General features: G+C 42.5%; 1 protein-coding gene across 2 annotated transcripts in view; it reads left to right on the forward strand.

Moving 5' to 3' along the window:
- RFC4 (replication factor C subunit 4) overlaps nucleotides 1–26,826 on the forward strand; it is a 271,306-nt gene extending 244,480 nt beyond the window's left edge. For both annotated transcript variants that reach the window (XM_053710182.1, XM_053710183.1), the window contains one exon: nucleotides 26,670–26,826. In XM_053710182.1, coding sequence (XP_053566157.1) covers nucleotides 26,670–26,765 — 96 coding nt within the window. In that variant the 3' untranslated portion in view covers nucleotides 26,766–26,826. The remainder of the gene's footprint in view (nucleotides 1–26,669) is intronic.
- Nucleotides 26,827–27,111: the final 285 nt, after the last annotated feature.

The following is a 27,111-nucleotide window of genomic DNA, read 5'->3' on the forward strand; positions in this document are numbered from 1 at the left end:
GTTGGAAGGTAAATCGGGAAAAGAGTTTTAGTTCCTCAGACAAAGGTTCCCTTTCTGGGAACTCTAATCAACTCTATTTCAATGAGGATTTTTCTGACGGAAGTCAGAAAGTTAAAAATTGTGGATACATGTTGAGTCCTTCAGTCCAATCCTCGGCCGCCAGTGGCTCAGTGCATGGAGGTAATCGGATTGATGATGGCGGCAATGGACATCATACCATTTGCGCGTTTTCATCTCAGGCCTCTGCAGCAAAGCATGCTCAGGAAGTGGAATGGAGATTATACAGATTTGTCTCCTCGAATAAATCTAGATCAGGAGACGAAGGACTCTCTTCTATGGTGGTTCTCGCCGGATCATCTATACCAGGGGACATGCTTTCGCAGACCCTCATGGGGGATTTGAACAACAGATGCCAGCCTGTTAGGATGGGGAGCAGTCTGGAACTCCTTAAGGGCTCAGGGAGTATGGACTCAAGCAGAATCTCTCCTTCCCATCAACATTCTAAAGTTGAGGGCGATATTCAATGCGCTTTGGGCCTGGCCTCAGTTGGCCTCAGCCCAATTCATCAGATTCTAGTCGGACAACATAACGACAGTGGCTTACATCAATCATCAGGGAGGAACAAGAAGTTCCTTGGCGATGACTGAGGTAGCCAAAATAATTCAGTGGGCGGAGACTCACTCTTGTCATCTGTCGGCGATCTACATCCCAGGGGTGGAAAACTGGGAGGCAGATTTTCTGAGCAGGCAGACTTTTCATCCGGGAGAGTGGGAGCTCCATCCGGAAATATTTTCAAACCTGATTCTCAGATGGGGTTGGCCGAAGTTGCACCTTAAGGCGTCTCGTCAGAATGCCAAGCTTCCGAGATACAGGTCCAGGGATCCCCAGGCCGAGCTGATAGATGCCTTGGCAGTTCCTTGGTCTTTCAGCCTAACATATGTATTCCCTCAGTTTGCTCTCCTTCCCCGGGTGATTGCTAGAATCAAACAGGAGAGGGCATCAGTGATTCTCATTGCCCCTGCGTGGCCTCGCAGGATTTGGTATGCCAATCTGGTGGACATGTCATCTTGGCCACCGTGGAAGCTTCCATTTAGGAAGGACCTTCTCATTTAGGGTCCCTTCCATCACCCGAATCTAGTTTATCTGCAGCTGACTGCTCGGAGATTGAACTCTTGATCTTATCAAGGCGAGGTTTTTCTGATTCGGTCATAGATACTTTAATTCAGGCACGTAAGCATGTTACTAGGAAAATTTACCATAAGATATGGCGTAAATATCTGTATTGGTGTGAATCCAAGGGTTACTCTTGGAGTAGGGTTAGGATTCCCAGGATTTTGTCTTTTCTTCAAGAAGGATTGGAGAAGGGGTTATCAGCAAGTTCCATAAAGGGACAGATCTCTGCTTTATCTATTTTGTTACATAAGCGTTTGGCAGATGTTCCAGATGTGCAATCTTTCTCCAACATTGGTGTGTCCGGTCCACAGCGTCATCCTTACTTGTGGGAATATTCTCTTCCCCAACAGGAAATGGCAAAGAGCACAGCAAAAGCTGCCCATATAGCCCCCCCTCTGGCTCCGCCCCCCAGTCATTCTCTTTGCCGCTCTGAACAAGTAGCATCTCCACGGAGATGGTGAAGAGTATGTGGTGTTAGTTGTAGTTTTTATTCTTCTATCAAGAGTTTGTTATTTTAAAATAGTGCCGGTTTGTACTATTTACTCTAAAACAGAAAAAGATGAATGCAGTACATGTAGCTTCATGTGAGAGGGTCTGGTGGCCATTAAAAACGTTTCTGGAAGGCTTATTTCTGTGGCGAATAACCCCCAAGGACAGGTGAAGCCGCAGCAAACGCTGTGGCTGGGACTGTAGTGGGTTTAAAATTGTTAATTTGATAAAATAGCTCCGGTTTCCTCATTTAAGGGGTTACAAACTTAAAAATTGGTGTGCAATACTTTCAAAGCATTAAGACACTAGGGTGCAAATTTGGTAAGGATCGGATATTTCCTTCATAGTTTTTCACACATTCAGAAATAAAGTGTGCTCTGTTTAACATTTAAAGAGACAGTAACGGTTTTGTTTAAAAACGGTTTTATTGCATTAATAGCCTGTATAAGCCTGTCTAACATGTCTGTACCTTCAGATAGAACATGTTCTGTATGTATGGAGGCCAAGGTGGTCCCCCCTTTAAATGTATGTGATAATTGTGCCATGGCGTCCAGACAAAGTAAGGACAGTACTGTCACATTTAATAAGGTTGCCCAAGATGATTCCTCAAATGAAGGTAGTGGGGGTAGTTCACTATCCTCTCCTTCTGTGTCAATACCAGTTATGCCCGCGCAGGCGACACCTAGTACATCTAGCGCGCCAATGCTTGTTACTATGCAACAATTAACGGCAGTAATGGATAATTCTATAGCTAATATTTTATCCAAAATGCCAGCATTTCAAAGAAAGCGTGATTGCTCAGTTTTAAATACAGTGGAAGAGCAAGAGTGTGCTGACGATAATTTATCTGTCATACCCTCACACCAGTCAGAATTGGCAGTGAGGGAGGGTCTGTCGGAGGGAGAAATTTCTGATTCAGGAAGAGTTTCTCAACAGGCAGAATCTGATGTTGTGACGTTTAAATTTAAGTTAGAGCATCTCCGCGCCTTACTTAAGGAGGTACTAACTACTCTGGATGATTGTGACTTTTTGGTCATTCCAGAAAAATTGTGCAAAATGGACAAATTCCTAGAGGTCCCTGTGCACCCTGATGCCTTTCCGATACCTAAAAGGGTGGCAGACATAGTGACTAAGGAGTGGGAGAAACCAGGCATACCTTTTGTCCCACCTCCTATATTTAAGAAAATGTTCCCCATGGTCGACCCAAGGAAGGACGCATGGCAAACAGTCCCTAAGGTTGAGGGGGCAGTTTCTACGCTAGCCAAACGCACGACTATTCCCATTGAGGACAATTGTGCTTTCAAAGATCCTATGGATAAAAAATTGGAGGGTTTGCTTAGCAAGGTTTCCTCCTCCAACCAATTTCGTGCATTATTCCTGTCACTACGGCGGCGTGTTTTTGGTTCGATGAACTAGAAAAGTCGCTCAATAAGGAGACTCCATATGAGGAAGTCATGGACAGAATTCACGCACTTAAGTTAGCTAATTCCTTTATTTTAGATGCCGCTTTGCAATTGGCGAGGTTAGCGGCGAAAAATTCACGTTTTGCAATTGTGGCGCGCAGAGCGCTCTGGCTAAAGTCTTGGTCGGCGGATGTGTCTTCCAAGACAAAATTACTTAATATTCCTTTCAAAGGTAAGACCCTTTTTGGGCCAGAATTGAAGGAGATTATTTCAGACATCACTGGGGGAAAGGGCCATGCCCTCCCACAGGATAAGCCTTTTAAGGCTAAGAATAAGTCCAATTTTCGTTCCTTTCGTAACTTCAGGAACGGACCGTCTCCTAACTCTGCAGTCTCTAGACAAGAGGGTAACGCTTCCCAGGCTAAGCCAGCTTGGAAACCAATGCAAGGCTGGAACAAGGGCAAACAGGCCAAGAAGCCTGCTGCTGCTACCAAGACAGCATGAAGGGGTAGCCCCCGATCCGGGACCGGATCTAGTAGGGGGCAAACTTTCTCTCTTTGCTCAGGCTTGGGCAAGAGATGTTCCGGATCCCTGGGCACTAGAAATAGTTTCTCAGGGTTATCTTCTAGAATTCAAGGAACTTCCTCCAAGGGGAAGGTTTCACATGTCTCGCTTATCTTCAGACCAGATAAAGAGACAGGCATTCTTACATTGCGTAGGAGACCTTTTAAAGATGGGAGTGATACACCCAGTTCCAACAGCGGAACAAGGTCAGGGGTTTTACTCAAACCTGTTTGTAGTTCCCAAAAAAGAGGGAACTTTCAGACCAATTCTGGATTTAAAAATTCTAAACAAATTCCTCAGAGTTCCATCGTTCAAAATGGAAACCATTCAAACAATTTTACCTACAATCCAGGAGGGTCAATATATGACTACCGTGGATTTAAAGTATGCGTACCTACATATTCCTATCCACAAAGATCATCATCATACCCTAAGGTTCGCCTTTCTGGACAAGCATTACCAGTTCGTGGCTCTTCCGTTCGGTTTAGCCACTGCTCCCAGAATCTTCAAAAAGGTGCTAGGGTCCCTTCTAGCGGTTCTAAGACCGAGGGGCATTGCAGTGGCACCTTACCTAGACGACATTCTAATCCAAGCGTTGTCCCTTTCCAGATCAAAGGCTCATACAGACATTGTATTAGCTTTTCTCAGGTCTCACGGGTGGAAGGTGAACGTGGAAAAGGGTTCCCTGTCCCCGTCTACAAGAGTTCCCTTTCTGGGAACAATAATAGATTCTGTAGAAATGAAGATCTTTCTGACAGAGGTCGGAAAATTAAAGTTTCTAAAGGCTTGTCAAGTTCTTCAATCTATTCCTCAGCCTTCCATAGCTCAGTGCATGGAAGTAATAGGTCTAATGGTTGCAGCAATGGACGTGGTTCCATTTGCTCAAATTCATCTAAGACCATTGCAACTGTGCATGCTCAGACAGTGGAATGGGGATTATGCAGACTTGTCTCCCCAGATTCAAGTAGACCAGTTAACCAGAGACTCACTCCGTTGGTGGTTGACTCAGGATCACCTGTCTCAGGGAATGAGTTTCTGCAGACCAGAGTGGGTCATTGTCACGACCGACGCCAGTCTATTAGGCTGGGGCGCGGTCTGGGACTCCCTGAAAGCTCAGGGTCTATGGTCTCGGGAAGAGTCTCTTCTCCCGATAAACATCCTGGAACTGAGAGCGATATTCAATGCGCTCCGGGCTTGGCCTCAACTAGCGAAGGCCGGATTCATAAGATTCCAGTCGGACAACATGACGACTGTAGCTTACATCAACCATGAGGGAGGAACAAAGAGTTCCTTGGCGATGAGAGAGGTATCCAAGATCATCAAATGGGCGGAGGATCACTCCTGCCATCTATCTGCAATTCACATCCCAGGAGTAGACAACTGGGAGGCGGATTATTTGAGTCGTCAGACTTTCCATCCGGGGGAGTGGGAACTCCACCCGGAGGTCTTTGCCCAGTTAACTCAACTATGGGGCATCCCAGACATGGATCTGATGGAGTCTCGTCAGAACTTCAAGGTTCCTTGCTACGGGTCCAGATCCAGGGATCCCAAGGCGACTCTAGTGGATGCATTAGTGGCGCCTTGGTCGTTCAACCTAGCTTATGTGTTTCCACCGTTTCCTCTCCTTCCCAGGCTTGTAGCCAGGATCAAACAGGAGAAGGCCTCAGTGATTCTGATAGCTCCTGCGTGGCCACGCAGGACTTGGTATGCAGACCTGGTGAATATGTCATCAGCTCCACCATGGAAGCTACCTTTGAGACAGGATCTTCTAGTTCAAAGTCCATTCGAACATCCAAATCTAGTTTCTCTGCAGCTGACTGCTTGGAAATTGAACGCTTGATTTTATCCAAGCGTGGGTTTTAAAATTCAGTGATAGATACTCTGGTCCAAGCCAGAAAACCTGTGACTAGAAAGATTTACCATAAAATATGGAAAAAATATATCTGTTGGTGTGAATCCAAGGGATTCTCCTGGAGTAAAATTAAAATTCCTAAGATTCTTTCCTTTCTCCAAGAGGGTTTGGATAAAGGGTTGTCAGCGAGTTCTCTTAAAGGACAGATTTCTGCTTTATCTGTCTTGTTACACAAACGCCTGGCAGCTGTGCCAGATGTACAAGCTTTTGTACAGGCTTTGGTCAGAATCAAGCCTGTTTACAGACCTATGACTCCTCCGTGGAGTCTAAATTTAGTTCTTTCAGTTCTTCAAGGGGTTCCGTTTGAACCTTTACATTCCATAGATATTAAGTTACTATCTTGGAAAGTTCTGTTTTTGGTTGCTATTTCTTCTGCTAGAAGAGTTTCTGAATTATCTGCTTTGCAGTGTGATCCACCCTATCTGGTGTTCCATTCAGATAAGGTCGTTTTGCGTACCAAGCCTGGTTTTCTTCCAAAAGTAGTTTCCAACAAGAATATTAACCAGGAAATAGTTGTTCCTTCTCTGTGTCCGAATCCAGTTTCAAAGAAGGAACGTTTGTTACACAATTTAGATGTGGTCCGTGCTTTAAAGTTCTATTTAGACGCAACAAAGGATTTCAGACAAACTTCATCTTTGTTTGTCGTTTACTCTGGTAAGAGGAGAGGACAAAAAGCTACTGCTACCTCTTTCTGGCTGAAAAGCATCATCCGATTGGCTTATGAGACTGCCGGACAGCAGCCTCCTGAACGAATCACAGCTCACTCTACTAGGGCTGTGGCTTCCACATGGGCCTTCAAGAATGAGGCTTCTGTTGATCAGATATGTAAGGCAGCGACTTGGTCTGCTCTGCACACTTTTGCCAAATTTTACAAAATCGATACTTATGCTTCTTCGGAGGCTATTTTTGGGAGAAAGGTTTTGCAAGCCGTGGTGCCTTCCGTTTAGGTAACCTGATTTGCTCCCTCCCTTCATCCGTGTCCTAAAGCTTTTGTATTGGTTCCCACAAGTAAGGATGACGCCGTGGACCGGACACACTAATGTTGGAGAAAACAGAATTTATGCTTACCTGATAAATTTCTTTCTCCAACGGTGTGTCCGGTCCACGGCCCGCCCTGGTTTTTTAATCAGGTTTGAAAAATTTCTTTCTCTATACACTACAGTCACCACGGCACCCTATAGTTTCTCCTTTTTTCTCCTAACCGTTGGTCGAATGACTGGGGGGCGGAGCCAGAGGGGGGGCTATATGGGCAGCTTTTGCTGTGCTCTTTGCCATTTCCTGTTGGGGAAGAAAATATTCCCACAAGTAAGGATGACGCCGTGGACCGGACACACCGTTAGAGAAAGAAATTTATCAGGTAAGCATAAATTCTGTTTTTTGTCAAGCCCTGACTAGACTCAGGCCTGTGTTTAGATCAATCACTTTGAATTTAGTTCTTAAAGTTCTTCAAGGGGTTCAGTTTGAACCTATGCATTCCATAGATATTAAGTTATTATCTTGGAAAGTTTTATTTCTGGTTGATATTTCTTCTGCTCGAAGATTATCTGAGCTTTCGGCATTACAATATAATTCTCCTTACCTTATTTTTCATTCGGATAAGGTGGTGTTAGGTACAAAACCTGGGTTTCTTCCTAAGGTGTTTTCAAATAAGAATATTAATCAGGAGATTGTTGTTCCTTCCTTGTGTCCTAATCCTCCTCCTCAGAAGGAACGTCTGTTGCACAATTTAGACGTAGTCCGTGCTTTAAAGTTCTACTTACAAGCGACTAAGGATTTTCGCCAATCGTCGTCTTTGTTATTTTTTCAGGGAAACGTAGGGGTCAGAAAACTACGGCTACCTTTCTTTTTGGCTGAAGGGTATCATCCGTTTTGCATATGAGACTGCTGGACAGCAGCCTCCTGAACGAATTACGGCTCATTCCACTAGGGCTGTTGCTTCCTCATGGGCATTCAAAAATTATGCTTCTGTTGAACAGATTTGCAAGGCTGCAACTTGGTCTTCTCTACACACTTTTTTTAAATTTTACAAATTTGATACCTTTGCCTCGGCTGAGGCTGTTTTTGGGAGAAAGGTTCTTAAAACAGTGGTGCCTTCCGTTTAGGTTTCCTGTCTTGCCCCTCCCTTTTCATCTGTGTACTATAGCTTTGGTATTGTATCCCACAAGTAAGGATGAAATCCGTGGCGTCATCGTGTCTTTAAAAAAAAAAGAAATTGTATGCTTACCTGATAAATTTGTTTTTTTTAGACACGAGTCCACGGTCCGCCCTGTCCTAATGAGACAGGTTATTATTTTTTGTTAAACTTCAGACACCTCTGCACCTTGGCTTTTCCTTTCTCTTCCTAACTTTGGTCGAATGACCGGAGTAGGAGGGAAGAGAGGAGCTATATATACAGCTCTGCTGTGGTGCAAGTAAGGATGAAATCCGTGGACTCATCGTGTCTAAAAAGAAACAAATTTATCAGGTAAGCATAAATTTTCTTTTCATAGGTTCTCTGTTATCGGTCGTAGAGATTCATCTCCTACCTCCTTTTTTAGATCGACTATATACTCTCATATTCCATTACCTCTACTGATAACCGTTTCAGTACAGGTTTGGCTATCTGCTATATGTGGATGGGTGTCTTTTGGTAAGTATGTTTTCATTACTTAAGACACTCTCAGCTATGGTTTGGCACTTTATGTATTTATATAAAGTTCTAAATATATGTATTGTACTTATATTTGCCATGATTCAGATTTTCAGTATATTTCCTTTTGCAGACTGTCCGTTTCATATCTGGGAAATGCATTTTTTAAGGAAAATGTATTTCTTACCTGGGGTTTAGTCGCTTTTTTCAAATTGACTGTCTTTTAAATTCGCGGGCAGAATTTGGCTCACAAGGGCGCAAAATACCAAAGTTTATTGCGTCATTCTTGGCGCAATTTTTTTTTGCTCGAAGTTACGTTCGTTGACGCAAATTCATAATTTCCGGCTTCTTAGTTGATGCCTAGTCTTTCACAAGATTGTGTCATCTATGACGCGAGTGTCATTTCTGGACGTTATTGGCGGCAAAAAATATTTTTCTGTTTGTGTGCGTCATACTTGGCACCAAATATTTTTCATTATTTAAGACCCCATTCCTATATGCCTCTTTGCCTTTTTCTTTATCAGAGGGCTATGCTGTTTGCATTTTTTTCCCATTCCTGAAACTGCCATTTAAAGAAATTGATAATTTTGCTTTATATGTTTTTTTTTCTCTTACATTTGCAAGATGTTTCAATCTGATCCTGTCTCAGAAATCACAGTTGGAACCCTGCTGCCTGATAACAGTTCTACCAAAGCTAAGTGCATTTGTTGTAAACTTGTGGAGGTTATTTCTCCAGCTGTGGTTTGTAATAGTTGTCATGATAAACTTTTACATGCAGAGAATGTATCCATCAGTAGTAGTTCATTACCTGTTGCTGTCCCCTCAACATCTGCACAATGCACAAGATATACCTGTAAATTTAAAAGAATTTATTTCTGATTCTATTCAGAAGGCTTTGTCTGCCATCCTGCCTTCTAATAAACGTAAAAGGTCTTTTAAAACTTCTCATAAAGTTGATGAAATTTCAAATGACCGGCAACATGCTGAATTAACCTGCTTTGATGAGGATCTATCTAGTTCAGAAGATCCTACCTCAGATATTGACACTGACAAATCTTCTTATTTATTTAAAATGGAGTATATTCGTTCTTTGTTAAAAGAAGTGTTGATTACATTGGATATGGAGGAAACTAGTCCTCTTGATATAAAAACTAGTAAACGTTTAAATTCTGTTTATAAACCTCCTGTGGTTACTCCAGAGGTTTTTCCAGTTCCTGATGCTATTTCTGATATGATTTCTAAGGAATGGAATAGGCCTGGTACTACTTTCATTTCTTCTTCAAGGTTTAAAAAATTATATCCTTTGCCAGCAGTTACTTTAGAGTTTTGGGAAAAGATCCCTAAAGTTGATGGGGCTATCTCTACTCTTGCTAAACTTACTACTATTCCTACAGAAGATAGTACTTCTTTTAAAGATCCTTTAGATAGGAAACTTGAATCTTATCTAAGGAAAGCCTATTTATATTCAGGTCATCTTCTCAGGCCTGCAATTTCTTTGGCTGATGTTGCAGCTGCTTCAACTTTTTGGTTGGAGACTTTAGCGCAACAAGTATTGGATCCTGAATTGTCTAGCATTGTTAACTTGATTCAACATGCTAATAATTTTATTTGTGATGCCATTTTTTATATCCTCAAACTTGATGTTAACTCGATGTCTTTAGCTATTTTAGCTAGAAGAGCTTTGCGGCTTAAATCTTGGAATGCTAATTCCAGATTGCTATCTCTTTCTTTCCAAGGTAATAAGTTATTTGGTTCTCAGTTGGATTCAATAATTTCAACTGTCACTGGAGGGAAGGGAGGTTTTTTTGCCTCAGGATAAAAGACCTAAGGGTAAATCTAAAGCTTCTAACCGTTTTTGTTCCTTTCGACAAAATAAGGAACTGAAACCTAATCCTTCCCCCAAGGAATCTGTTTCCAATTGGAAGCCTTCCTCAAATTGGAATAAATCCAAGCCATTTAAGAGATCAAAGCCAGCCCCCAAGTCCGCATGAAGGTGCGGCCCTCATTCCAGCTCAGCTGGTAGGGGGTAGATTAAGATTTTTCAAAGATGTTTGGACCAATTCGATTCAAAATCAATGGATTCAGAGTATTGTCTCTCAGGGGTACAGAATAGGATTCAGAGTAAGACCGCCTGTGAGAAGATTTTTTCTCTCACGAATTCTAGCAAACCCAGTAAAGGCTCAGGCTTTCCTTAAGTGTGTTTCAGACCTGGAGTTATCAGGGGTAATCATGCCATTTCTGTTTCAGGAACAGGGTCTGGGGTTTTATTCAAATCTATTCATTGTCCCAAAGAAAGAAAATTCATTCAGACCAGTTCTGGATCTGAAAATTTTGAATAGTTATGTAAGAGTACCAACTTTCAAAATGGTGACTATAAGGACTATTATGCCTTTTGTTCAGCAAGCATTATATGTCCACAATAGAATTACAGGATGCATATCTTCATATTCCGATTCATCCAGATCATTATCAGTTTCTGAGATTCTCTTTTCTAGACAAGCATTACCAATTTGTCACTCTTCCTTTTGGCCTAGCGACAGCTCCAAGAATCTTTTCAAAGGCTCTCGGTGCCCTACTCTCTGTAATCAAAGAACGGGGTATTGCGGTGTTTCCTTATTTGGACGATATCTTGGTACTAGCTCAGTTTTTACATTCTGCAGAATCTCACATGAATCAACTAGTGTTGTTTCTTCAAAGACATGGTTGGAGGATCAATTTACCAAAAAGTTCCTTCTTTTCCTCAGACAAAGGTCACCTTTTTAGGTTTCCAGATAGATTCAGTGTCCATGACTCTGTCTCTAACAGACAAGAGACAATTAAAATTGGCTTCAGCTTGTCGGAACCTTCAGTCTCAATCATTCCCTTCAGTAGCTATGTGCATGGAAGTTTTAGGTCTCATGACTGCAGCATCAGACGCGATCCCCTTTGCTCGTTTTCATATGAGACTTTTCCAGCTTTGTATGCTGAATCAATGGTGCAGGGATTAAACAAAGATATCACTATTAATATCCTTAAATCCCAATGTTTGACTATCCCTGACTTGGTGGTTAGATCACCATCGTATAGTTCTAGGGCCCTCTTTGGTTCGTCCAACCTGGACTGTGATCACAACAGATGCGAGTCTTTCAGGTTGGGGAGCTGTTTGGGGATCTCTGACAGCACAAGGGGTTTGGAAATCTCAAGAGGCGAGATTACCAATCAATATTTTGGAACTCCATGCAATTTTCAGGGCTCTTCAGGCTTGGCCTCTGTTGAAGAGAGAACCGTTCATTTGCTTTCAGACAGATAATATCACAGCTGTGGCATATGTCAATCATCAGGGTGGGACTCAGTCCCCTAGCTATGAAAGAAGTATCTCGAATACTTTCTTGGGTGGAATCCTGCTCTTGTCTAATTTCTGCGGTACATTTCCCAGGTGTAGACAATTGGGAAGCGGATTATCTCAGCCGTCAGACTTTACATCCGGGGGAGTGGTCCCTCCATCCAGATGTGTTTTCTCAGATTGTTCAGATGTGGGGTCTTCCAGAAATAGATCTGATGGCTTCTCATCTAAACAAGAAACTTCCCAGGTACCTGTCCAGGTCCATGGAACTTCAGGCGGAAGCAGTGGATGCGTTGACACTTCCTTGGTGTTACCAACCTGCTTATATTTTCCCGCCTCTAGTTCTTCTTCCAATAGTGATCTCCAAAATCATCATGGAACAGTCGTTTGTATTGCTGGTAGCTCCAGCATGGCCTCACAGGTTTTGGTATGCGGATCTTATTCGGATGTCCAGTTGCCAACCTTGGCCTCTTCCATTAAGGCCGGACCTTCTGTCTCAAGGTCTGTTTTTCCATCAGGATCTCAAATCATTAAATTTGAAGGTATGGAAATTGAACGCCTAGTGCTTAGTCATAGAGGTTTCTCTGACTCAGTGATTAATACTATGTTACAGGCTCGTAAATCTGTTTCTAGAAAGATTTATTATCAAATTTGGAAGACTTATATTTCATGGTGTTCTCATAAATTCTCTTGGCATTCTTTCAGAATTCCTAGAATTTTACAGTTTCTTCAGGATGGTTTGGATAATGGTTTGTCTGCAAGTTCCTTGAAGGGACAAATCTCTGCTCTTTCTGTCTTATTTTACTGAAAGATTGCTAAGCTTTCTGATATTCACTGTTTTGTATAGGCTTTGGTTTGTATCAAGCCTGTCATTAAATCAATCTCTCCTCCTTGGAGTTTTAATTTGGTTTTGAAGGCTTTACAGGCTCCTCCATTTGAGGCTATGCATTCTTTTGGACATTTAACTACTTTCTTGGAAAGTGTTGTTCCTTTTGGCCATCTCTTCTGCTAGAAGAGTTTCGGAATTATCTGCTCTTTCTTGTGAATCTTCTTTTCTGATTTTTCATCAGGATAAGGCGGTTTTACAGACTTCATTTAAATTCTTACCTAAGGTTGTGAATTCTAACAACATTAATAGAGAAATTGTCCCTTCCTTGTGTCCTAATCCTAAGAATTCCTAAGAATTCTTTGGAGAAATCCTTACATTCTTTGGATGTGGTAAGAGCTTTGAAATATTATGTTGAAGCTACTAAAGATTTCAGGAAGACTTCTAGTCTATTTGTTATCTTTTCTGGTTCTAGGAAAGGCCAGAAGACTTCTGCCGTTTCCTTGGCATCGTGGTTAAAGCTTTTGATTCATCAAGCTTATTTGGAGTTGGGTCAAGCCCCGCCTCAGAGAATTACAGCTCATTCTACTAGATCAGTCTCCACTTTGTGGGCTTTTAAGAATGAAGCTTCAGTTGATCAGATTTGCAAAGCAGCAACCTGGTCTTCTTTGCATACATTTACTAAATTCTACCGTTTTGATGTATTTGCTTCTTCGGAAGCAGTTTTTGGTAGAAAAGTTCTTCAGGCAGCTGTTTCAGTTTGATTCTTCTGCTTATGTTTTAAGTTTTTTCGTTTCATGAGAATTAACTTATATTTTGGGTTGTGGATTTTTTCAGCGATAAATGGCTGTTTTTATTTTTATCTCTCCCTCTCTAGTGACTCTTGCGTGGAGCTCCACATCTTGGGTATTGCTATCCCATACGTCACTAGCTCATGGACTCTTGCCAATTACATGAAAGAAAACATAATTTATGTAAAAACTTACCTGATAAATTAATTTCTTTCATATTGGCAAGAGTCCATGAGGCCCACCCTTTTTATGGTGGTTATGATTTTTTTGTATAAAACACAATTATTTCCAAATTCCTTTGTTGATGCTTTTTACTCCTTTCTTTTTTTACCCCACTACTGCTATTCGTTAAACTGAATTGTGGGTGTGGTGAGGGGTGTATTTATAGGCATTTTGAGGTTTGGGAAACTTTGCCCCTCCTGGTAGGATTATATATCTCATACGTCACTAGCTCATGGACTCTTGCCAATATGAAAGAAATGAATTTATCAGGTAAGTTCTTACATAAAAAAAAAATTCCTTGCATAACAAATGTAAAAAGAAAGATTATTACATTTAAATTGAAACTACTTCCTGTTTTGCCTAGTTGCTGATGTTACTTCCCGGTTATTGTTTGTTGACTGATAAGAACTTCCTACTGATGCTTATCGGCTAATAAATATGCACAGCTGTGTACTTCATACATTAGAAGACACAACTGCAACTAATACGACTATCAGTTTCATTTTAAAATTTTAGTCCACATTTTGTTCAGAAAAAAAAAAAAAAATCAAATTTGTTAAAATGCTTCTTTTTCATATGGATGCTAAAAAAAATTTTTTCTTTAAGGGACAGGCTACTCCAAAATTTTTGTTTGAAAAGATAGATAATCCCTTTATTACTCATTTCTTAGTTTAGCATAATAAACACGGTTATATTAATATACTTTCTTTCTAATGACACAGTGAGTCCACGGATCATCTAATTACTATTGGGAATATCACTCCTGCCTAGCAGGAGGCAGCAAAGAGCACAACAGCAAAGCTGTTAAATATCACCTCCCTTCCCTCTAACCCCAGTCATTCTCTTTTCCTACGTTAGAGCAAGGAAGTGGTAAAGTTAGGTGTTGGAAAGAAGATTCTTCAAGCAAGATTTTATTATTTTTCAAGCAGTGCAAGATTGTTCTGCTTTGTCCTAGGGTGTATCCGTAGTCCATATCAGTCTCTTCAGTAGAGCAGTGGTGGCTTTCAAGCAATGGGAACTTGTGGGGTACAATCCTCACTGCGCCTCCCATGTATTTAATGCTGCCCTAATCGTGCAAGCCTGAGTAAGATTACTCAGTCTATGTTTTTATCCACAGGTCCATGTGAGGGAACTGGCCTCTCAAACCTAGTGAGCTGCCGTGCTGCCTGGCAGAAGTCTAAAGGTAAGTGCTAACTTTATTTGTTCTGGGACACATTGCAGAAAATCAAAGGATGGCACTTTACAATATGTTTGTGGGACAAGAGACATTCACCTATTGCTAGGGGGATCATTTTATTATTGGCAGCAATAGCAGGCACTGGGGACGAGAAGATTTATGGCTCAGAGGTGGTGTTTTTTATTATTACTTTACTCCCTGCAGCTTTGCTAATACTTTTAGCCATTCGGGAGGTTAACGTTGTAACGCCCACAATGGCCGGGGTTAGCTGAGACGGCATTTTCTGTTGCGCAGCTTTTTCCCCCTTCACTTTCTGTGTTCCGGAGCGGAGAAATAGCTGCGTCACAGACATTAGCTTAATAACGGTTACCAGTCTTCACTTTACAGAAAAATAGCAGTTGAGTCCGGATTTTCTAGCAGGATAATCACTCCATTTTCTGTCAGGCAGGTAAGCACCTCAGCAAAGCTAAGCTGAGGTGTAGAGATTGTCCGGAGTGGTTTTTGTGCTACTTTATATTTTTATTGCAGAAAAATAAAACAGTTTCGTTTTAATATTCAAAGGAACAGTAACGTTTTTTTTGTGGGGTATTTTCTAAATAAAATATCAGTTTGTTTATTTATCCTGTTTATTGGTGAATAAAGATGGACCAAGAGGCCCTGCAAGATGTTACATGTTCTTTGTTTTAATGCTAATGTGGAACCACCAATACCTTTCTGTTCCTCATGTATTGAGAGAACTTTACATTACAGGGATAGCCTTTTCCTGAGCCAACATTGTCTAAGGCGGATGAGCCAACATTGTCTAAGGCGGATGCTGTTCAGGAGACTTCTGACAATGTTCAAGATATACCGCAGCTTTCTCCTCAAGCGTCCCAAAATTTATCGCCCACACAGCCAGTGCCCTGCGCTTCCTCTATTACTCCACCTGGAGTTACCTTGCAAGACATCATTTCCCTAATGTCCTCAGCGGTATCTGATGCGTTGTCTGCTTTTCCCATGCTGCAGGGAAAGAGCAACAGGAAATGTAAACAATCAGTGAGTAAGGTTGCCGACACAGTAGTGGCTATTCCGAATGTCCCCTCCCAGAAATCTGAGGAGGAAGATACTTTGGCAGCATCTGAGGATGAAACCTCAGACAGTGTAATTCCTTTGGCTGATACTGAATTTGTTTCTTTCAGGTTTAAGCCCGAACACCTCCGTTTGTTACTTAAGGAGGTTTTAGCTACCCTGGACGACTCCGACACTACTGTCGTAGTCAATCCTAAGAAGTCTAGTAAACTAAACAAGTATTTCTCCAACATAGGTGTGTCCGGTCCACGGCGTCATCCTTACTTGTGGGATATTCTCTTCCCCAACAGGAAATGGCAAAGAGCCCAGCAAAGCTGGTCACATGATCCCTCCTAGGCTCCGCCTTCCCCAGTCATTCTCTTTGCCGTTGTACAGGCAACATCTCCACGGAGATGGCTTAGAGTTTTTTAGTGTTTAACTGTAGTTTTTATTATTCAATCAAGAGTTTGTTATTTTAAAATAGTGCTGGTATGTACTATTTACTCTGAAACAGAAAAGAGATGAAGATTTCTGTTTGTAAGAGGAAAATGATTTTAGCAACCGTTACTAAAATCGATGGCTGTTTCCACACAGGACTGTTGAGAGGAATTAACTTCAGTTGGGGGAACAGTGAGCAGACTTTTGCTGCTTGAGGTATGACACATTCTAACAAGACGATGTAATGCTGGAAGCTGTCATTTTCCCTATGGGATCCGGTAAGCCATTTTATTACAGATAGTAAATAAGGGCTTCACAAGGGCTTTTTAAGACTGTAGACATTTTCTGGGCTAAATCGATTTATATATAAACATATTTTATACTCCATAGCCTTGAGGAATTATTTTAATCTTGGGAATTTTGTAAAATAACCGGCAGGCACTGTATTGGACACCTTATTCTCTAGGGGTTTTCCCTAATCATAGGCAGAGTCTCATTTTCGCGCCTCTATTGCGCACTTGTTTTTGAGAAGCATGACATGCAGATGCATGTGTGAGGAGCTCTGATACATAGAAAAGACTTTCTGAAGGCGTCATTTGGTATCGTATTCCCCTTTGGGCTTGGTTGGGTCTCAGCAAAGCAGATACCAGGGACTGTAAAGGGGTTAAATATAAAAACGGCTCCGGTTCCGTTATTTTAAGGGTTAAAGCTTCCAAATTTGGTGTGCAATACTTTTAAGGCTTTAAGACACTGTGGTGAAATTTTGGTGAATTTTGAATAATTCCTTCATACTTTTTCGCAATTGCAGTAATAAAGTGTGTTCAGTTTAAAATTTAAAGTGACAGTAACGGTTTTATTTTAAAACGTTTTTTGTACTTTGTTATCAAGTTTATGCCTGTTTAACATGTCTGAACTGCCAGATAGACTGTGTTCTGAATGTGGGGAAGCCAAGGTCCCTTCTCATTTAAATAGATGTGATTTATGTGACACAAAATTTAGAGAAAATGATGCCCAAGATGATTCCTCAAGTGAGGGGAGTAAGCATGGTACTGCATCATCCCCTCCTTCGTCTACACCAGTCTTGCCCACACAAGAGGCCCCTAGTACATCTAGCGCGCCAATACTCCTTACTATGCAACAATTAACGGCTGTAATGGATAATTCTATCAAAAACATTTTAGCCAAAATGCCCACTTATCAGCGAAAGCGCGACTGCTCTGTTTTAGAAAATACTGAAGAGCATGAGGACGCTGATGATATTGTTTCTGAAGGGCCCCTACACCAGTCTGAGGGGGCCAGGGAGGTTTTGTCTGAGGGAGAAATTTCAGATTCAGGGAAAATTTCTCAACAAGCTGAACCTGATGTGATTACATTTAAATTTAAGTTGGAACATCTCCGCGCTCTGCTTAAGGAGGTGTTATCCACTCTGGATGATTGTGAGGATTTGGTCATCCCAGAGAAACTATGTAAAATGGACAAGTTCCTAGAGGTCCCGGGGCCCCCCGAAGCTTTTCCTATACCCAAGCGGGTGGCGGACATTGTAAATAAAGAATGGGAAAGGCCCGGTATACCTTTCGTCCCTCCCCCCATATTTAAAAAATTGTTTCCTATGGTCGACCCCAGAAAGGACTTATGGCAGACAGTTCCCAAGGTCGAGGGGGCGGTTTCTACTCTAAACAAACGCACCACTATACCCATAGAAGATAGTTGTGCTTTCAAAGATCCTATGGATAAAAAATTAGAAGATTTGCTTAAAAAGATGTTTGTTCAGCAAGGTTACCTTCTACAACCAATTTCATGCATTGTCCCTGTCACTACAGCCGCGTGTTTCTGGTTCGATGAGCTAGAAAAGGCGATCACTAGTAATTCTCCTTCTTATGAGGAGATTATGGACAGAATCCGTGCTCTTAAATTGGCTAATTCTTTCACCCTAGACGCCACTTTGCAATTGGCTAGGTTAGCGGCGAAAAATTCTGGGTTTGCTATTGTGGCGCGCAGAGCGCTTTGGTTAAAATCTTGGTCAGCGGATGCGTCTTCCAAGAACAAATTGCTTAACATTCCTTTCAAGGGGAAAACGCTGTTTGGCCCTGACTTGAAAGAGATTATCTCTGATATCACTGGGGGCAAGGGCCACGCCCTTCCTCAGGATAGGTCTTTCAAGGCCAAAAATAAACCTAATTTTCGTCCCTTTCGTAGAAACGGACCAGCCCCAAGTGCTACGTCCTCTAAGCAAGAGGGTAATACTTCTCAAGCCAAGCCAGCCTGGAGACCAATGCAAGGCTGGAACAAGGGAAAGCAGGCCAAGAAACCTGCCACTGCTACCAAGACAGCATGAGATGTTGGCCCCCGATCCGGGACCGGATCTGGTGGGGGGCAGACTCTCTCTCTTCGCTCAGGCTTGGGCAAGAGATGTTCTGGATCCTTGGGCGCTAGAAATAGTCTCCCAAGGTTATCTTCTGGAATTCAAAGGGCTTCCCCCAAGGGGGAGGTTCCACAGGTCTCAATTGTCTTCAGACCACATAAAAAAACAGGCATTCTTACATTGTGTAGAAGACTTGTTAAAAATGGGAGTGATTCATCCTGTTCCATTAAGAGAACAAGGGATGGGGTTCTACTCCAATCTGTTCGTAGTTCCCAAAAAAGAGGGAACGTTCAGACCAATCTTAGATCTCAAGATCCTAAACAAGTTTCTCAAGGTTCCATCGTTCAAAATGGAAACCATTCGAACAATTCTTCCTTCCATCCAGGAAGGTCAATTCATGACCACGGTGGATTTAAAGGATGCGTATCTACATATTCCTATCCACAAGGAACATCATCGGTTCCTAAGGTTCGCATTCCTGGACAAGCATTACCAGTTCGTGGCACTTCCGTTCGGATTAGCCACTGCTCCAAGGATTTTCACAAAGGTACTAGGGTCCCTTCTAGCGGTGCTAAGACCAAGGGGCATTGCAGTAGTACCTTACTTGGACGACATTCTGATTCAAGCGTCGTCCCTTCCTCTAGCAAAGGCTCACACGGACATTGTCCTGGCCTTTCTCAGATCTCACGGATGGAAAGTGAACGTAGAAAAGAGTTCTCTATCTCCGTCAACGAGGGTTCCCTTCTTGGGAACAATAATAGACTCCTTAGAAATGAGTATTTTTCTGACAGAGGCCAGAAAAACAAAACTTCTAAACTCTTGTCAAATACTTCATTCCGTTCCTCTTCCTTCCATAGCGCAGTGCATGGAAGTAATAGGTTTGATGGTAGCGGCAATGGACATAGTTCCTTTTGCGCGCATTCATCTAAGACCATTACAACTGTGCATGCTCAGTCAGTGGAATGGGGACTATACAGACTTGTCTCCGACGATACAAGTAAATCAGAGGACCAGAGATTCACTCCGTTGGTGGCTGTCCCTGGACAACCTGTCACAGGGGATGAGCTTCCGCAGACCAGAGTGGGTCATTGTCACGACCGACGCCAGTCTGATGGGCTGGGGCGCGGTCTGGGGACCCCTGAAAGCTCAGGGTCTTTGGTCTCGGGAAGAATCTCTTCTACCGATAAATATTCTGGAACTGAGAGCGATACTCAATGCTCTCAAGGCTTGGCCTCAGCTAGCAAAGGCCAAGTTCATACGGTTTCAATCAGACAACATGACGACTGTTGCGTACATCAACCATCAGGGGGGAACAAGGAGTTCCCTGGCGATGGAAGAAGTGACCAAAATCATTCAATGGGCGGAGACTCACTCCTGCCACTTGTCTGCAATCCACATCCCAGGAGTGGAAAATTGGGAAGCGGATTTTCTGAGTCGTCAGACATTACATCCGGGGGAGTGGGAACTCCATCCGGAAATCTTTGCCCACATTACTCAACTGTGGGGCATTCCAGACATGGATCTGATGGCCTCTCGTCAGAACTTCAAGGTTCCTTGCTACGGGTCCAGATCCAGGGATCCCAAGGCGACTCTAGTAGATGCACTAGTAGCACCTTGGACCTTCAAACTAGCTTATGTATTCCCGCCGTTTCCTCTCATCCCCAGGCTGGTAGCCAGGATCAATCAGGAGAGGGCATCGGTGATCTTGATAGCTTCTGCGTGGCCACGCAGGACTTGGTATGCAGACCTGGTGAATATGTCATCGGCTCCACCATGGAAGCTACCTTTGAGACGAGACCTTCTTGTTCAAGGTCCATTCGAACATCCGAATCTGGTCTCACTCCAACTGACTGCTTGGAGATTGAACGCTTGATCTTATCAAAGCGAGGGTTCTCAGATTCTGTTATTGATACTCTTGTTCAGGCCAGAAAGCCTGTAACTAGAAAAATTTACCACAAAATATGGAAAAAATATATCTGTTGGTGTGAATCTAAAGGATTCCCTTGGGACAAGGTAAAAATTCCTAAGATTCTATCCTTTCTTCAAGAAGGATTGGAGAAAGGATTATTTGCAAGTTCCTTGAAGGGACAGATTTCTGCCTTGTCTGTGTTACTTCACAAAAAGCTGGCAGCTGTGCCAGATGTTCAAGCCTTTGTTCAGGCTCTGGTTAGAATCAAGCCTGTTTACAAACCTTTGACTCCTCCCTGGAGTCTCAATTTAGTTTTTTCAGTTCTTCAGGGGGTTCCGTTTGAACCCTTACATTCCGTTGATATTAAGTTATTATCTTGGAAAGTTTTGTTTTTGGTTGCAATTTCTTCTGCTAGAAGAGTTTCAGAATTATCTGCTCTGCAGTGTTCTCCTCCTTATCTGGTGTTCCATGCAGATAAGGTGGTTTTACGTACTAAACCTGGTTTTCTTCCGAAAGTTGTTTCTAACAAAAACATTAACCAGGAGATAGTCGTGCCTTCTTTGTGTCCGAATCCAGTTTCAAAGAAGGAACGTTTGTTGCACAATTTGGATGTTGTTCGCGCTCTAAAATTCTATTTAGATGCTACAAAGGATTTTAGACAAACATCTTCCTTGTTTGTTGTTTATTCTGGTAAAAGGAGAGGTCAAAAAGCAACTTCTACCTCTCTCTCTTTTTGGATTAAAAGCATCATCAGATTGGCTTATGAGACTGCCGGACGGCAGCCTCCTGAAAGAATCACAGCTCATTCCACTAGGGCTGTGGCTTCCACATGGGCCTTCAAGAACGAGGCTTCTGTTGATCAGATATGTAAGGCAGCGACTTGGTCTTCACTGCACACTTTTACCAAATTTTACAAGTTTGATACTTTTGCTTCTTCTGAGGCTATTTTTGGGAGAAAGGTTTTGCAAGCCGTGGTGCCTTCCATTTAGGTGACCTGATTTGCTCCCTCCCTTCATCCGTGTCCTAAAGCTTTGGTATTGGTTCCCACAAGTAAGGATGACGCCGTGGACCGGACACACCTATGTTGGAGAAAACAGAATTTATGTTTACCTGATAAATTACTTTCTCCAACGGTGTGTCCGGTCCACGGCCCGCCCTGGTTTTTTAATCAGGTCTGATAATTTATTTTCTTTAACTACAGTCACCACGGTATCATATGATTTCTCCTATGCAAATATTCCTCCTTTACGTCGGTCGAATGACTGGGGAAGGCGGAGCCTAGGAGGGATCATGTGACCAGCTTTGCTGGGCTCTTTGCCATTTCATGTTGGGGAAGAGAATATCCCACAAGTAAGGATGACGCCGTGGACCGGACACACCGTTGGAGAAAGTAATTTATCAGGTAAACATAAATTCTGTTTTTGATATACCTTCCATGGTGGATGTTTTTCCTGTACCAGATCGAGCTACAGAGATTATTGCTAGGGAATGGGAGAGACCGGGTATCCTTTTTTCTCCATCCCCTATATTTAAGAAGATGTTTCCTATAGCAGACTCTATCAAGGAGTCTTGGCAGACGGTACCCAAGGTGGAAGGGGCAATTTCCACGCTAGATAAGAGGACCACTATTCTCGTAGAAGATAGTTGTTCCTTTAAGGATCCTATGGACAAGAAATTAGAGGGGTTACTCAAGAAAATGTATGTACACCAGGGTTTACAATGGCAACCTGCGATGTGTATTGCTACCGTCACTAGTGCGGCAGCATACTGGTTTGATGCGTTGTCTGATTCTATTCGGAGAGACACTCCCCTCGAAGAGATCCAGGATAGGATCAAGGCCCTTGAAGGGACACTGAACCCAATTTTTTTTTTTCGTGATTCAGATAGAGCATGCAATTTTAAGCAACTTCCTACTTTACTCCTATTATCAATTTTTCTTTGTTCTCTTGATATCTTTATTTGAAAAAGACGGCATCTAAGCTTTGTTTTTTTTCAGGACTCTGGACAGCACTTTTTTATTGGTGGATGGATTTATCCACCAATCAGCAAGAACAACTTAGGTTGTTCACCAAAAATGGGCCGGCATCTAAACTTACATCTTGCATTTCAAATAAAAATACCAAGAGAATGAAGAAAATTTGATAATAGGAGTAAATTAGAAAGTTGCTTAAAATTGCATGCTCTATCTGAATCACGAAAGAAAAAATTTGGGTTCAGTGTCCCTTTAAGTTGGCCAATTCTTTTATTATGGATGCCTCCCTACAGGTTATTAAACTAGGAGCAAAAATTTCTGGATTTGCCGTATTGGCTCGCAGAGCCTTATGGTTGAAGTCCTGGTCTGCGGATGTGTCATCTAAGTCTAAGCTTTTGGCGATCCCTTACAAGGAAAGACCTTGTTTCAGCTGGGTCTGGCTGAGATCATTTCCGACATTACGGGAGGAAAAGGTCATTTCCTCCCTCAGGATAAGAGGAATAAGCAGAAGGGACATCTGAGTAATTTTCGTTACTTTCGAAAACTTCAAGGGCAAGCCTTCCTCTCCCTCTACTAAACAAGAACAGTCCAAGCCTTCCTGGAGGTCCAACCGGTCGTGGAACAAGGGGAAGCAAGCTAAGAAGCCTGCCAATGACTCAAAGTCAGCATGAAGGGTCTACACCCGATCCGGGACCGGATCTTGTGGGGGGCAGACTATCCTTCGCTCAAGCTTGGTTTCGGGATGTTCAGGATCCTTGGGCGGTGAACATCGTGTCCCAGGGATACAAACTACAGTTCAAAACTGTTCCTTCCAGGGGCAGGTTTCTTCTCAAGATTATCTGTAGACCAGATTAAAAAGAGAGGCGTTCTTACACTGTGTTCAAGATCTTTCCGACCTGGGAGTGATAGTTCCTGTTCCAATGCAGGATCAGGGTCTGGGATTTTACTCCAATCTGTTCGTGGTTCCCAAAAGAGAAGGAACCTTCAGACCGATTTTAGTTCTCAAAAATCTCAAATTCCTCAGAGTACAGTCCTTAAAGATGGAGACTATTCGTTCCATTCTTCCCTTGGTTTAAGAGGGTCAATTTATGACAACGGTAGATTTAAAGGACGCGTAGCTGCATGTTCCCAACCACGAGGAACATCACAAGTTTTTGAGGTTTGCATTTCTAGACAAACACTTCCAGTTTGTGGCTTTTCCGTTCGGCCTTGTCACAGCTCCCAGAATTTTCTCAAAGGTTTTGGGATCCCTGTTGGCGGTGCTCCCGTTGCGGGGCATTGCAGTGGCGCCTTTTCTGGATGACATTCTGGTTCAGGCGCCATCCTTTCAACAAGCAAGATCCCACATGGAAATGTTGTTATCCTTCCTGCAATCTCACGGATAGAAGATGAATTTGGAAAAGTGTTCCTTAGTTTGAACTACAAGGGCAGTTTTCTTGGGAACCATAATAGATTACTTATCAATGGAAAATTTTCTGACAGAAGTCAGGAAATCACAGATTTTAAATTCCTGTCTAGCGCTTCAGTCTTCTCCTTGGCCATCAGTGGCTCAATACATGGAGGTAATCGTTCTGATGGTAGCAGCCATGGACATCATCCCATTTGCCCGTTTCCACCTCAGGCCTCTGCAGTTATGCATGCTCAGGCAGTGGAACGGAGATTATGCGGATCTGTCTCTACAAGTACATCTGGAGCAGGAGACAAGGGATTCTCTTCTTTGGTGGTTGTCTCGGTAACATCTCTCCCAGGGAACCTTCTTCCGCAGACCCACCTGGGTAATTGTGACAACGGACGCCAGCCTACTGGGATGGGGAGCAGTCTGGGGCTCTCTAAATGCTCAGGGGACATGGACTCGGTCGGAGTCTGTTTTAACCATAAACATTCTGGAGCTGAGAGCAATCTTCAATGCTCTTCTGGCTTGGCCTCAGTTAGCTTCGGCCCGGTTTATCAGGTTCCAGTCAGACAACATAACTTCAGTGGCTTACATCAACCATCAGGGGGGAACTCGGAGTTCCTTGGCCATGGCAGAGGTAGCCAAGATTATTCAGTGGGCAGAGTCCCACAACTGCAGCCTGTCGGCGATCCACATTCCAGGAGTGGACAACTGGGAGGCGGATTTTCTGAGCAGACAGACCTTTCACCCGGGGGAGTGGGAACTCCATCCTGAAGTGTTTTCCAGCTTAATTCTCAAATGGGGAGAGCCGGAGCTGGATCTCATGGCATCTCGGCTTCCGAAGTATGGGTCGAGGTCAAGGGATCCTCAGGCGGTACTGATAGATGCTCTGGCGGTACCTTGGATTTTCAGTCTTGCATACCTATGTCCCCCGTTCGCTCTCCTCCCTTGAGTCATTGCTTGAATCAATCAGGAGAGGGTGTCGGTGATCCTCCTAGCACCGGCGTGGCCTCACAGTATCTAGTATGCAGACCTGGTGGAGATGTCATCTCGTCCACCTTGGAGATTTCCATTGAGAATGGACCTTCTACTTCAGGGGCCCTTCCTTCATCCAAATTTAGTTTCTCTGAAGCTGACTGCTTGGAGATTGAACGCTTAATTTTATCTAAGCGTGGATTTTCAGAGTCAGTCATTGTGACCATGTTTCAGGCTCATAAGCATGTGACTAGAAAGATTTACCATAAGATATAGCGTAAATATCTGCATTGGTGTGAATCCAAAGGCTACTCTTGGAGTAGAGTTCGGATTCCTAGAATTTTGTCTTTTCTCCAAGAGGGCTTGGAGAAGGGTTTATCGGCAAGGGTCAAATATCTGCCTTGTCTTTTTTGTTACATAAACGCCTGGTGGATGTACCAGACGTGCAATTGTTCTGTCAGGCCTTGGTCAGAATCAGGCCTGTGTTTAAACAGGTTACTCCTCCCTGGAGTCTTAATCTAGTTCTTAAAGTTCTTCAACAGGCTCCGTTTGAGCCTATGCATTTCTTAGATATTAAGTTATCTTGAAAGGTTTTGTTTCTGGTTGCTATTTCATCTGCTTGTAGAGTTTCAGAGCTCTCAGCATTAGTTTTTCATTCGGATAAGGTAGTTTTGCGTACTAAGATAGTGTTTATCCCTAAAGTGGTTTCAGATCGGAACATTAATCAGGAGATTATTGTTCGTTCCTTGTGTCCTAACCCTTCTTCTCAGAAGGAACGTCTGCTGCACAATCTGGACGTGGTGCATGCATTGAAATTCTATTTACAGGCGACTAAGGATTTTCGTCAGTCTTCTGCTCTGTAAGTGGTTTTCTCTGGAAAACGTAAGGGGCAGAAAGCTAGGGCTACTTCTCTTTCTTTGTAGCTAAAGAGTATCATTCACTTGGCCTATAAAACGGCTGGACAGCAGCCTCCTGAGAGAGTTACGGCTCATTCTACAAGGGCTGTTTCCTCTTCCTGGGCATTCAAAAATGAAGCTTCTGTGGAACAGATTTGCAAGGCTGCAACTTGGTCCTCTCTTCACACTTTTTCTAATTTCTATAAATTTGATACTTTTTCCTCGGCTGAGGCTTCTTTTGGGAGAAAGGTTCTTCAAGCAGTGGTGCCTTCCGTTTAGATTCCCTGTCTTGTCCCTCCCTTATCATCTGTGTCCTCTAGCTTGGGTATTGATTCCCAATAGTAATTAGATAATCTGTGGACTCACTGTGTCATTAGAAAGAAAACAAAATTTATGCTTACGTGATAAATTTATTTATTTCTTGACACAGTGAGTCCACGGCCCGCCTTGGTTTCTTAAGGACAGGGTTTTCGTTTTTTTTGTTCTAACTTCAGACACCTCTGCACCTTGTTGCTTCCTTTTTCTCCTTTGCTTCGGTCGAATGACGGGTTGGAGGGAAGGGAGGTGATATTTAACTTTGCTGTGCTGCTCTTTGCCGCCTCCTGCTGGGCAGGAGTGATATTCCCAATAGTAATTAGATGATCCGTGGACTCACTGTGTCAAGAAATACATTTCAGGTAAGCATAAATTTAGTTTTTTTACCTCTGCGATAACCTTGTATCTAAGCCTCTGCAGACTCCCCCCTCGTCTCAGTTCTTTTGATAGATTTGCATTTTCAATCATTGCCCTCTAATAAATAACTCCATGGGCGTGAGAACAATGTTATCTGTATGGCACACATGAACTAACGCCCTCTAGCTGTAAAAACCTGTCAAATGCATTGAGATGAGGCTGCCTTCAAGGGCTTCGAAATTAGCATTTTGAGCCTACCTAGGTTTAGCTTTCAACAAATAATACCACGAAAAAAAAAGCAAATTTGATGATAAAAGTAAATTAAAAAATCCAGAATCATGCAAATTGACTAGGCTGTCCCTTTAAGCACAGTATCACATTAATGTTTTCCACATGCTCGTTCTCTTATTTTATATCCCTTTTAATCTCTCATATGTTTAAAATGTGCATAGTGCATATCAACCGGCTATTCTGTTTTTTTTTCTTTTTTCTTTCAGGAAGTTGACAAATGTTTGGCAGATGGTGCAGATGAATACCTTCAGATGCTCAGTCTCTTTGCAGTTGTTATGCAACAGATGACACAAAACAGCTAATTTTTGTAGTTTTATTTAGAAATGTTTTGCTAAAAAAAAAAAATTTTCTATTTAAACTGTTTGTTTGTATTTTGTTAATTGACAATGGATTCACACAAAATAGCTTACATTAAATGGTATTAAAAAGTTTGGTCTGTATTTAAAGGAAGACCAATTTATAAAAGTCTGTGGTCAGATTTAAAAGGCAGAAAATCTGGTCTAAATCTGCTAAAGGCTATACAATACAGTTGAAAACCTCCTTTCCGCCTTCCTGTTTCCATAATCTACAATTACATTAAATAGAAGATTTGTGGGATAATGAGGTTTTTTAATGGTCTCCTATCTGAATGGGGTTTGTTTGTTCAGG

Source organism: Bombina bombina, chromosome 4 (genome assembly GCF_027579735.1).
Source record: "Bombina bombina isolate aBomBom1 chromosome 4, aBomBom1.pri, whole genome shotgun sequence".
Lineage (NCBI taxonomy): Eukaryota > Metazoa > Chordata > Amphibia > Anura > Bombinatoridae > Bombina > Bombina bombina.